The sequence below is a fragment of the Pelophylax lessonae genome (assembly GCF_965119305.1).
Source record: "Pelophylax lessonae genome assembly, chromosome: 11".
Classification (NCBI taxonomy): domain Eukaryota; kingdom Metazoa; phylum Chordata; class Amphibia; order Anura; family Ranidae; genus Pelophylax; species Pelophylax lessonae.
The window spans coordinates 229,166,920-229,180,398 of NC_138778.1; the positions used below are offsets into that span (position 1 = coordinate 229,166,920).

Consider the following 13,479-nt stretch of genomic DNA (forward strand, 5'->3'; position numbering starts at 1 on the left):
AGCTGACCAGACATTCATAGGAAGCTTTATATTCTATGAATGAATACCAGGCTTCCTTTGACTGATGATGTCATTAACTCTGAATCAGCCAATCAGACGAAGTTTTGTATTTACTCATAGAATGAAAAAAAAAAAAAAAAGCTTCCCATAAATCTTAATCTGGTCCGGGAGACAGGAAGTTGTCAGAACACAGCGCTGTATACTGTATGTAGCTGAGGATACATACAGCACCCCCAACAATTCCACCTGTTAATAGTTTGCTTGGCCCAAACAAATTCTTAAAGGGACATTAAACATGGAGATCAGCATCAGCTTTACATCTACTTTAAAGTAGTTACATATACACACAGCACCTAAAGATCCTGTATATAGCAGCAGGAAGCATTGAGAGGGCATGTAGGCCACTCGAGCACCTGGCTGGAGACGGGAAAGAACTCTATACAGCAAACCTCCAGTTGCAGCCACTACCAGTCAGCAGAATCGTGCATTGAATATTTTGTAACTCCAGAATTTGGAAATTTTTTTTGGTTCCTCTGCAGAACATCCTTGAGACAATAAAAAAGCTGTAGTATCACCTGGTAAAAGTCGATCAGTTATGAAATTTTATTATGCAACAAGAAATATCCATCAGTAAGCAGGAACGTCTTTTTACGTTCATTCTTTTAATCCCACAATCTCCAATATCACAGCCAAGCGCTGGAGGGATGTCACGCTACTTCCATCTCGCATCCATTTTAGTGGTATTTTTAATACTCTCATCCAGCAGCATCCTCTGTCCCATGGCATCCAGAGTCTCTGTGGGTGAAGAAAGCATTTTGGTGCAGTTTATCCGAGGTTTGCTCCCTCCAGGTAAGCTAGTGGTGCTGTAAAACAAGCCCCGCCCCCCTCCCCTCCAGCATCAGGAATGTATGAGAAAACAAAAATAAAGTTACGGGTGCAAGAAGTGGAGTTTTTAGAGAGGATTTGTGCACCTCTGATCACGTCATTAGTCACAAGTAGCTTTATCTGTCTCTAAAAGTCTTCCCACGGTGCAGACTATCTACCCACAATCCATCACTCTGAAGAATCGTCTATCAGCATTCCCCCGAAGGTTGTCTTCAAACGTGAACAATGGTTCAAGTTGTTTAGAGGTGTCTTCCTGTGCGAAGCCTTTAGCCTTCCCAACCTTCCCATAGCTGGTCTCTGTAGAGAGAGAAAAACACAGCGTTGGTATAGAAGGAGACGTCTAGAGGATGAAGGACATGATGAGACAAGACAGAAGTCAGACAAGAGGACAACTCACAAGGACTTAGAGGAAGGTCTCTTCGTTTTTGGCCACTTCCGCCGCTGAAGTTGTCTAAATGTCCAAGTAAGAGAGAAAAGAGGAACCCCATCACCGACAGTGAAAGCCCAACACTCATCTAAGCATTAGCAGCTACTATGTCTATGTTAAATACATAAAGTACAGAACAAACAAGAGGAGACCCAACCACAAAGATAAAAAAACAGAATCTACATGATCATGCCTTAAGTACTGGAATCAAAGACTGAAGTAGCCAACTGAACTCACTTCAGGTGTCTCAAGTGAAGTGTAGTTAAAACTCCACCCTCCAAAGGCATTGTAGACAATTGTGATCTTCCAACCTTGTGACCTCAACCCTACAAAGCGCCATTGGTATGCCGATCGTGAGCCATGTCTTATCCAATATCAGTCCTGGCCTTGGAGGTTCTTGAATCAAGAACCTTACCAATAATGGTAATAGGGTCATCTCACTCCTAACGAATACACGACATAGCCCAAAGGATGCAGACACCCCTCCAAATGATGGAGTTCAGGTGTCTCCAGTGAAGGGTCCTGAGAAAGAGGTTGTAAACCTCAGAATTTTAAAAAAAAAAAACACCTGAAAGACAAACGCATAATGAGCTAGTATGCATCGCATACTAGCTCATTATGAAATACTTACCTTCGAACGAAGCTCCGCAGTGCAGCTCGCTCACCTCCCTCACGGGCGACATGTTCAGTTACTCTTCTCGCGGGAGCCGACTTTCACGGCACTTGGCTTTGAAGGAACGGCATGAGCGGCCGTTCCTTCAGAGCGCATGCGCCAGTGATGTCACTGGCTGCATGAAAGCTAAATATCTCCTAAACGGTTTATGTTTAGGAGATATTTAGAGTACCTATAGGTAAGACATTGTAGACAATTTTTCTCTTCTAACCTTGTGGTAACAGTGCCGATTTTGAGCAAGATCTTATCATCCACCATCAGTACCTGTCCTCACAAATTTACACACACACAAAGCATACAGGATGGTAAAGCAGTGATGGCAGCTCCACCCTGGCAGGCCAGTTGGGAAGGGAAGGGGGCAACTCTACGCTGGCCGGCCAGTCGGGAAGGGGGCAACTCTACGCTGGCCAGTCGGGAAGGGGGCAACTCTACGCTGGCCGGCCAGTCTTGAAGGGGGCAACTCTACGCTGGCCGGCCAGTCGGGAAGGGGGCAACTCTACGCTGGCCGGCCAGTTGGGAAGGGGACAACTCTACGTTGGCCGGCCAGTTGGGAAGGGGACAACTCTACGTTGGCCGGCCAGTCGGGAAGGGGGCAACTCTACGCTGGCAGGCCAGTTGGGAAGGGGACAACTCTACGCTGGCCGGCCAGTTGGGAAGGGGACAACTCTACGTTGGCAGGCCAGTTGGGAAGGGGACAACTCTACGTTGGCCGGCCAGTTGGGAAGGGGACAACTCTACGTTGGCCGGCCAGTTGGGAAGGGGACAACTCTACGCTGGCCGGCCAGTTGGGAAGGGAACAACTCTACGTTGGCAGGCCAGTTGGGAAGGGGACAACTCTACGCTGGCAGGCCAGTTGGGAAGGGGCAACATTACTCTTATGGCCAATTGGGAAGATGACAACTCCATATTATCATTGTTTTGGAATGTCCAACAAACTCATACAGGTGTGCTCAGTGCTACATCCAGCTTGTAGGCCATGGAGTGTACAGACAGCCACCAGAAGCATCAGAGAGCTGAATCTAAATAAAATACAAACTTAAAAAACAAGATGGCTGAATTTGTTAAATGTGTTTTCTGAGATCCACTTGTAACAGAAATATGCAGTAATCCACAACAACCATCCAGCATCAGCAGCCTCTGGTGACTAGAAGTTTTCTGATTGGCTGCTCTGTATTTCTTTACTGAGCTGGTGGCAGGAGGTCAGAAAAACACTGGGGTGCAACAGGTAAAATACACTTTTTGGGGAGGAGGACTTACCGGTACTGTTCAAAACTTTCATCCTTCAGCCCTGTAAATAAAATGTACAGTGTGTCAATAGAATAATACAGAGGTGGGACGCACACATAAGGTGGCTCATTCTGGGTGCAGCGTCACTTATTTTGGATAGCAATAACTGTACTATGGCAACAGATTGTCAAACCTGTGAAAATTCTACAGCTGCTTAAAGATTTATTGCAGGTACAGATACTAAAAGTAACAATGACAAAAGGTTAAACCAATGTAACTGTGTACAGTATATACCACACCTGGCCCCAGGAAATCATAGTATAGACATGGCTACTCCAGTGGTCTCCACTAGCTTCCGGGTCCAATGCTGAGCAGCTGCATGGTGGAAATAAGATCGGGCCTCACAGGTGCCATACACATTCAGACCCTCATTTTCTCAATGAATGCTGTTAACTTCCCCAAATAACCCTGACAGTTTTCTGATTGGACGAGGGGGGAAGAGCGTGATGTCACTGCTCCGCCTCTCCACCCTTGCAGAGTGGCCAACCACCTGTGTTCAGGTACAGGTACAGTTTACCTGCAACAACCAGTACGAAGGGCAGTGGGGATCTGTACCTGGACCCAACTCCAAGGGACTTACTAACACTTATTCCAAGAAGGACCAGTATTTCCATACACATTTATAGAGAAAATCATATGAGCAAGTAGATATCATACCGAGATCCAGACTGCGCGTCCGTGGGTTACACTGCCGGGAACCCTTACAGCTTCGCAGCTCCATTAGCTGGACATGTAACTGATTGAGGAAGTCTCTGCCCAGAGTGTTCACCGCGTTTATCAACTGAAGAGAAAAGAGAACGCCAAATCCACATCACAAACATTCACTGCAGAAATCCCACCCCACTGCTGGAAGGAGCGACACACTTTTCTTCCTAGATGTACATTCTGAAATAGGATTAATAAATCTGGGGAAACCCTGACCACAACCACAAAAACACCCCACTTGTTAAACTGAAAAAAAAGAAAGGACAGAAGGGAATTGCTGCAGTGGGGATTGCGCTTCATAGCAAATTGTGGTTGTGGCCAAACTGTAACAGTGAGTTGAGCTCAAGGGGTTAAATTATCCCGAACCTATTGCTGCTATGGGTCAAGAGAGTAACGAAGGGCTCAGGGTTATGTAATGCACAGCGTGCAGGGCTCAGGATCACATAACGCACAGAGTGCAGGATTATGTAATGCATAGAGTGAAGGGCTAAGGATTATGTAACGCATAGAGTGCAGGGCTCAGTATTATGTAACGCACAGCATGCAGGGCTCAGGATTATGTAACGCACAGAGTGCAGGGCTCAGGATTATGTAACGCACAGAGTGCAGGGCTCAGGATTATGTAATGCACAGAGTGCAGGGCTCAGGATTATGTAACGCACAGAGTGCAGGGCTCAGAATCATGTAACACACAGCATGCAGGGCTCAGGATTATGTAATGCACAGAGTGCAGGGCTCAGGATTATGTAACGCACAGGGTGCAGGGCTCAGGATTATGTAACGCACAGAGTGTAGAACTCAGGGTTATGTAATGCACAGAGTGCAGGGCTCATAATCATGTAACACACAGAGTGCAGGGCTCAGGATTATGTAACGCACAGAGTGCAGCGCTCAGGATTATGTAACGCACAGAGTGCAGAGCTCAGGATTATGTAACGCACAGAGTGCAGGGCTCAGGATTATGTAACGCACAGAGTGCAGGGCTCAGGATTATGTAACGCACAGAGTGCAGCGCTCAGGATTATGTAACGCACAGAGTGCAGAGCTCAGGATTATGTAACGCACAGAGTGCAGCGCTCAGGATTATGTAACGCACAGAGTGCAGGGCTCAAGATTATGTAACGCACAGAGTGCAGAGCTCAGGATTATTTAACGCACAGAGTGCAGCGCTCAGGATTATGTAACGCACAGAGTGCAGGGCTCAGGATTATGTAACGCACAGAGTGCAGAGCTCAGGATTATGTAACGCACAGAGTGCAGAGCTCAGGATTATTTAACGCACAGAGTGCAGAGCTCAGGATTATTTAACACACAGAGTGCAGAGGCCATCAACTAAATAAAAGGGATGAAGGGGGCATATCAACAACTGGTCTTGGGGTTAGGATGTAAAAGAGGCCTTCGAATGCTCTTTTTTCAAGTTGGCAACATAATCAGAAACCAAACACATGCAGGTATATACTTTAAACAACAAACCATGCTGTATGTACAGGTGCAGTACACAGTATGTCCACAAGGTGGCAGCAGTACATCAACTCCTCTCTACAGGCACCAAGCTGCTGCCATCTTGTGGACACCTTGCATCAACACATGGCATTCATAAGCAACCCAATGTATGGCTGTTGGAGCCCCTCCCATAATGCCCCTTTACCTGATACGGATCCACATTGAGATCAAAATACTCCAGGAAGCCGGTGGCAAATTCACAGAAGAGGAAGTTGTGCGTCTCGTTGATGGTCCTCAGGCACCAGTATGTGTTGTTGTTGGCACTGGTACAAGCACAGAATGGCCCAACTGCACAGCAAGAAAGGACAGTGACAGCGCTGAATACTCTGCTAGTGGCCTCTTTTCTTTTATTATTCACAGATTACACTATAACAATGGAAACAAACAACCAAGACCCCCAAATCACGGCTCACTGATAACGAACGGCTTTCTGGTAGGAAAGTGTATCTAAACACAAACTGTAATATACAGCAGCTTGCCAGCCCTTAGATGGGGTTGCTGCATTTGTTTTCTTTTCACCAGTAACACTTCCTATCCTAGGGTGACAACATTCACTTGCTACATTGTATCTATGGAGGAGCAGCGTTGTCACTCTAGGCTACGCTCTCGATATGGAGTCCAAACACCCCCATTACTACTCTCCATTACATAGAGGGGAGGTGTTCCACAGTCTGCAGAAGGCAGCTGAAACAATGTATGCCTGGAAAAAAATGGATGCATCCACTACATCTAATGACTAATAAGCTGCAGCATGTGACCTTTTTGCCCATACAATTTAACAAATTCGCCCTCCCCAGTGAACAGTGAGCGTTGTATCAATATTCAGGTATCTTAATGAGACCTTACGTGTCCAGAAGGGGGCAGTCTGCCAGTGCTGGTTGTCATGGGTGAAGCAGGTGAGTCCTGGCATACTGCAAGTGTCATTGTTCTTCAGCCTCTTCAGAAGTTTGCGTAACTTCTTCTTGCGCCTCTGTTCCCGCAGGAGCCACGTCTTGTCCTGAGATTTCAGTGATTTCCTGCATACATAGGCAACAGTCAGAGGGGACGGGGCAGTAGGGCCACCCAATGGTCAGACAGGATGGGGCAGTAGGGCCACCCAATGGTCAGACAGGATGGGGCAGTATAGCTGCCCAATGGTCAGACAGGACGGAGCAGTACAGCCACCCAATAGTCAGACAGGAGCTCAGCGGTCAAAGGGGATGGGGCAGTATGGCCGCGCTATAGTCAGGCAGGATGGGGCAGTATGGCAGCTCAGCAGTCAGAGGGGACAGGGCAGTACAGCTGCCCAATAGTCAGAGGGGACAGGGCAGTACAGCCGCCCAATAGTCAGAGGGGACAGGGCAGTATGGCAGCTCAGCAGTCAGAGGGGACAGGGCAGTGTGGCAGCTCAATGGTCAGAAGGGACAGGGCAGTGTGGCAGCTCAACGGTCAGAGGGGACGGGGCAGTATGGCCTGCCCAATAGTGAGACAGGACGGGACAGTACGGCATAGAGTATAGACGCACAATAGTCAACAGGATGAGGCAATATGGCAGCTTAATGGTCAGAGTGGATTGAGCAGTATGGCAGCCCAAAAGTCTGACTGCTGGGCTTCTGTACCACCCCATCCCCTTTGAGAGGACATGGCAGTGTGGCACCCAAAGGTCTGACGGAACAGGGTGGTACGGACATGCAGTGGTCAGAGAAGATGGGGCAGTATGTATGCACAACAGTCAAGAGGTGACAAAGCAATATGGCTGCCCAATGGCCAAACAGGATGAAGCAGCATGGCAGCCCAACAGTCAGAGGGGACAGGACAGAACGGCTGCCCAACAGTAAGAGGGGACAGGGTGGCATGGCAGCCCAAAATTCAGAGGGGATGGATTGGTACAGATGCCCAGCTCTCAGAGAGGACATGGCAGTGTGGACACCCAACGGTCTGAGGGGATGGGGCAGTACAATCTCCAAGTGGTCAGAGAGGACGGGGCGGTACAAACACCCTGTGATGAGGGGGGGGGACAGGGCAGTATGGTGACCCCCATCAGAAAATACAATCTGCAGATTAAATGAGCTGCACTGCTTACCAGCTTCTTAAATAAAATTATAACAAGAAAACCCCTGGGGACACTTCTGCATCCCACCCCCCCCCCACTACCTGCTCAATGAGGTTACTCACTTGAAGGGATGCATCATGGGATCTGTGCTCTTCAGCTTCCCATTCTTATGTTTGATGTAACTGCAGGAGATAAACAATTGGGGTCATTTTATGGGTGACACGGGATCCTTAAAGCTCTGGCTGAGACTTACTGATAGTGCCAGCTAGTTGGGGGGTGTCAAAGAACCACCAGGGGTTTGTACCATTCAGGGTAGAAGAGAGGACGTTTATTTAAGGTGGAGCTATGGGCAGAATAAAAATGGCAGCCGTCTATCCCAAGCATTATGGCAGCAGTCTATCATCACAGCAGTTTTTTGGTTTCCTGATTTACACCGTAGCAGTTTTCTTAACTGTTTATTCTGACGGTAAATCCATTATAATCCCATTTCCTGTATCAGAGTGACAACACTTGCCATTTGCAGGATGGGCTGGAGAATACAATTGTGCAGCCCCTAGTGGTGGCTTCAGGTCATTCAAACAGTACATGCTCAGTGCACTTTCTACTTCATCAGTGGCCGCTACTGAGCTGGGCTGGACACTACGATTGTGCGCCCCCTAGCAATGGCCGCTACTGAGCTGGACACTACAATTGTGCACCCCATAGCAATGGCCCCTACTGAGCTGGACACTACAATTGTGTACCCCCTAGCATTGGCCGCTACTGAGCTGGGCTGGACACTACAAATGTGCGCCCCCTAGCAGTAACCGCTACTGAGCTGGGCACTACAATTTTGCACCCCCTAGCAATGGCCCCTACTGAGGTGGGCACTACTATTGCAGGCCCCCAGCAGTGGCTGCTACTGAGCTGGACAATACAATTGTGCGCCCCCTAGCAGTGGCCGCAACTGAGTTGAACACTACGATTGTGCAACCCCTAGAAGTGGCCGCTACTGAGCTGGGCTGGACACTACGATTGTAGGCACCCTAGCAGTGGCCCCTACTGAGCTGGACACTACAATTGTGAGCCCCCTAGCAATGGCCCCTACTGAGCTGGACACTACAATTGTGCACCCCCTAGCAGTGGCCGCTACTGAGCTGGGCTAGACACTACAAATGTGCGCCCCCTAGCAGTGACCGCTACTGAGCTGGGCACTACAATTATGCACCCCCTAGCAATGGCCCCTACTGAGGTGGGCACTACTATTGCAGGCCCCGAGCAGTGATCGCTACTGAGCGGGACAATACAATTGTGCGCCCCCTAGCAGTGGCCGCAACTGAGTTGAACACTACGATTGTGCAACCCCTAACAGTGGCCACTACTGAGCTGGACAGTACAATTATGCGCCCCCTAGCAGTGACCGCTACTGAGCTGGGCACTACAATTGCAGGCCCACAGCAGTGGCCGCTACTGAGCTAGGCTGGACAATACAATTATGCGCCCCCTAGCAGTGGCCGCTACTGAGCTAGAAAAGAAAAGTGGGACAAATTCTCTATTAAAATAAAACCTGCTGACAACCAACCTGGGACAGACCTACCTTATCTTACTGCAGTCACAGTCCTCCGGCCTCTTCTTCTTCAGGTGACCTCTGACCTCTCGCAAGTTTTTTATTTTATTCTGCAACGTCTCGATCTAAGAGGGGAAGACAGCGGAGCCCGAGTCATGACTCAGTCATCAAAGCGGAACTAAACCCTCCTATCGTTTTCAGCCAAGGAAGCTGCTTCTGTTTGATCTGCAGCTCCCAGGGTGCTCCACATGTGATCAGTTATGGCTCTGCCCATTTAATGGTTTGACAATTTGGTTGAGAGCACAACCAATGTGACCGTTATTCCCAGCATGCCTTGAATGTAACAGTTTTTTCAAACCGTTAAACCGTTGGGTTTAGTTCCACTTTAGTACGAGTCACATGACTGCCGGTGGAGCCGGGTCAGTATTGCTTGTCAGGGCCATCTTTAATACTGATTGGACCCAAGACAAATATTTTCTTGGGCCCTCCCAAATCCACTTAACTATTTGCAGGCAGCGCGGGCTTAAGGGGCAGCTGCTTTGGGCCCCACAATAATGACTGGGCCCAGGGCAGCTGCCCCCTTTGCCCTGTGCTAAAGACGGCCCTGTTCCTCGTGACCGCACACTTACCTCGTGGTCAATGTGAAGTTTGTGATCCTTCCAGGCCTGCAGAGACTTGTACAGATCCAGATCACACTGCACCGTGTTGTTCGCCAAGATGTGACACCTGAGAGAGGGAGAGATCAGAGAGAACGGGCGGTTTATTATCACGACTCTCCCACTGCCGATTCAACAGATAAGTATTTGATCTCCTGCTGATTTTGTACGTTTGCCCACAGACAAAAATGATCAGTCTATAATTTTATTGGTGGGTTTATTTTACCAGTGAGAGACGGAATAACAACAAAAATATCCAGAAAATGCATTTAAAAAAAAGTTATAAATTGATTTGCATTTTAATGAATGAAATAAGTGTTTGACCCCTTCGCAAAACATGACTTAGTAGTTGGTGGAGAAACCCTTGTTGGCAATCACAGAGGTCAGACATTTCTTGTAGTTGGCCACCAGGTTTGTACTCATCTCAGGAGGAATTTTTTCCCACTCCTCTTTGCAGATCCTCTCCAAGTCATTAAGGTTTGGAGGCTGATGTTTGGTAACTCAAACCTTCAGATTCCTCCACATATTTTCTATGGGATTAAGGTCTGCAGACTGGCTAGGCCACTCCAGGACCTTAATGTGCTTCTTCTTGAGCCACTCCTTTGTTGCCTTGGTGATGTGTTTTGGGTCATTGTCATGCTGGAATACCCATCCACCACCCATTGTCAAAGCTCAGGCTGAGGGAAGGAGGTTCTCACCCAAGATTTGATGGTACATGGCCCCGTCCATCGTCCCTTTGATGCGGTGAAGTTGTCCTGTCCCCTTAGCAGAAAAACACCCCCAAAGCATAATGTTTCCACCTCCATGTTTGACGGAGGGGATGGTGTTCTTGGGGTCATGGGCAGCGTTCCTCCTCCTCCAATCACAAGGAGTTAAGTTGATGCCAAAGAGCTTGATTTTGGTCTCATCTGACCACAACACTTCCACCCAGTTCTCCTCTGAATCATTCAGATGTTCATTAGCAAACTTCAGACGATCTGTACATGTGCTTTCTTGGGCGGGGGGACCTTGCGGGTGCTGCAGGATTTCAGTCCTTCTCAGCGTAGTGTGTTACCAATTGTTTTCTTGGTGACTATGGTCCCAGCTGCCTTGAGATCATTGACAAGATTCTCCTGTGTAATTCTGGGCTGATTCCTCACCGTTCTCCATCATCATTGAAACTCCACGAGGGGAGATCTTCCATGGAGCCCAAGACTGAGGGAGACTGACAGTTATTTTGTGTTTCTTCCATTTGCGAATAATCGCACCGACTGTTGTCACCCTCTCACCAAGCTGCTTGGCGATGGTCTTGTAGCCCATTCCAGCCTTGTGTAGGTCTACAATCTTCTCCCTGACATCCTTGGACAGATCTTTGGTCTTGGCCATGGTGGAGAGATTGGAATCTGATTGATTGATTGCTTCTGTGGACAGGTGTCTTTTATACAGGAAACAAGCTGAGATTAGGAGCACTCCCTTTAAGAGAGTCCTCCTAATCTCAGCTTGTTACCTGTACAGAAGACACCTGGGAGCCAGAAATCTTGCTGATTGATAGAGGATCAAAATACTTATTTCATTAATTAAAATGCAAATCAGTTTAAAACTTTTTTGAAATGCGTTTTTCTAGAAATTTTTATTATTCTGTCCCTCACTGGTAAAATAAACCGACCAATAAAATTATAGACTGATCATTTCTTTATCAGAAGGAAACATACAAAATCAGCAGGGGATCAAACACTTTTTTCCCTCACTGTAAATGGTGACAAAATCAAATGTTATTAGGTTATTTTCTCTTCAGAATAGTGTGATCCAAGAAAATACTGCATTACGGCCACAAGATGGAGCGCTGGTGAGCATTCAAAATTAGTCCTCCTTTAAAGTGTTACTAAGCCCTGGACTCTGCATTCACTATACCTGGTCTCCCCAGGGCTCTGCATTCACTATACCTGGTCTCCCCAGGACTCTGCATTCACTATACCTGGTCTCCCCAGGACTCTGCATTCACTATACCTGGTCTCCCCAGGACTCTGCATTCACTATACCTGGTCTCCCCAGGACTCTGCATTCACTATACCTGGTCTCCCCAGGACTCTGCATTCACTATACCTGGTCTCCCCAGGACTCTGCATTCACTATACCTGGTCTCCCCAGGACTCTGCATTCACTATACCTGGTCTCCCCAGGACTCTGCATTCACTATATCTGGTCTCCCCAGGACTCTGCATTCACTATATTCTGATTCCCCCCAGGACTCTGCATTCACTATACCTGGTCTCCCAAGGACTCTGCATTCACTATATCTGGTCTCCCCAGGACTCTGCATTCACTATATCTGGTCTCCCCAGGACTCTGCATTCACTATATCTGGTCTCCCCAGGACTCTGCATTCACTATATCTGATCCCCCCAGTACTCTGCATTCACTATATTCTGATTCCCCCCAGGACTCTGCATTCACTATATCTGGTCTCCCCAGGACTCTGCATTCACTATATCTGGTCTCCCCAGGACTCTGCATTCACTATATCTGATCTCCCCAGGACTCTGCAGTCACTATATCTGATCTCCCCAGGACTCTGTATTCACTATATCTGATCTCCCCAGGACTCTGCATTCACTATATCCGATCTCCCCAGGACTCTGCATTCACTATATCTGATCTCCCCAGGACTCTGCATTCACTATATCTGATTTACCGCTCCTTGTAACAACAGCCAAACAGATTCTCAGCCGCATCGGTTGTCATTACAAGACAGCCGACGGTCAGTTATGGACGCAGGTACCGGGGTGATGCCTCTAGCTGCAGACATCACTCCGGTACAAGCACTTTCCCGAAATACCGGCAATATCCGTCACCTTGGTGGTCGATTCCGATATATATCGGGGAAAGTGCATATCGGCCCTCGATATATTGGCTTTGCTGACAATCGGTCAATCCCTAGTAAATTCCCCTCGTGTCTTTTCATCATATTACATCAGTCAGTAGAATGAGAGGTCCAATGACCGGGGGTGTGATGGTAACGGCACTTTGGTTACGGAGTTGAGTCTTGCAGCGTAAAACATCCACCATTTCCAAATATCTCACCGGTGTGTCACTTTCAGAGCGCTGGGCACCAACAGCTCATTGGTGAGACTCCCCGTCCCGCTGAAATCCTCGTCGTCCTCTGGGTTGGACATCTGACTCTTTGTGAAGTTTCTCTTCGTCACAGGCTGGTACTCCTGCTCCAACGCCATGTTGAAGATCTTCCCGCCCACTTCGACGGTCACCGAGCGAGCTGAGCGGTTCCGGAGATAGCCGGACTTGTACTCTGCAAGACGGGAAAAAAGAGAGTTCAATATAACGTACAGAAGACGACTGGACACCAGACAGAGAGGTCTTCCTATACTTCATATTTCTATCAAAAAGCTTTGCCATTGGTTCTCCTTCATAGTGATTACCCATGATATAAAATGTATCTAAAGACGTCTATATGTGTTTTGTTACAATGTAGCTACAAATCTATTTCCTCTCAGTCTGACCTCCCTACACCAGAACCGATCTCTCAGCACCGACTTCCTACACCAGAACTGATCTCTCAGCACTGACTTCCTACACCAGAACTGATCTCTCAGCACTGACTTCCTACACCAGAACCAATCTCTCAGCACCGACTTCCCACACCGGGAACTGATTACTCAGCACAGACTTCCTACACCAGAACCGATATCTCAGCAACGACTTTCTACACTAGAACCAATCTCTCAGCGCCGACTTCCCACACCGGAAACCGATCTCTCAGCACCGACTTCC

General features: G+C 48.0%; 1 protein-coding gene across 4 annotated transcripts in view; it reads right to left on the reverse strand.

The window, feature by feature from the left end:
* Positions 1–579: 579 nt before the first annotated feature.
* SULF2 (sulfatase 2) overlaps positions 580–13,479 on the reverse strand; it is a gene marked incomplete at its 3' end in the record, with an annotated part of 224,503 nt that continues 211,603 nt past the window's right edge. For 3 of the 4 annotated variants that reach the window (XM_082272191.1, XM_082272190.1, XM_082272189.1), the window contains exons 12-21: positions 12,775–12,997; positions 9,688–9,784; positions 9,089–9,183; positions 7,635–7,694; positions 6,327–6,496; positions 5,626–5,768; positions 3,930–4,053; positions 3,243–3,273; positions 1,283–1,336; positions 580–1,182 (exon numbers count right to left, since the gene is read on the reverse strand). In XM_082272191.1, coding sequence (XP_082128317.1) covers positions 1,152–1,182; positions 1,283–1,336; positions 3,243–3,273; positions 3,930–4,053; positions 5,626–5,768; positions 6,327–6,496; positions 7,635–7,694; positions 9,089–9,183; positions 9,688–9,784; positions 12,775–12,997 — 1,028 coding nt within the window. The remainder of the gene's footprint in view (positions 1,183–1,282; positions 1,337–3,242; positions 3,274–3,929; positions 4,054–5,625; positions 5,769–6,326; positions 6,497–7,634; positions 7,695–9,088; positions 9,184–9,687; positions 9,785–12,774; positions 12,998–13,479) is intronic. The other variant, XM_082272192.1, reaches the window with a different exon arrangement.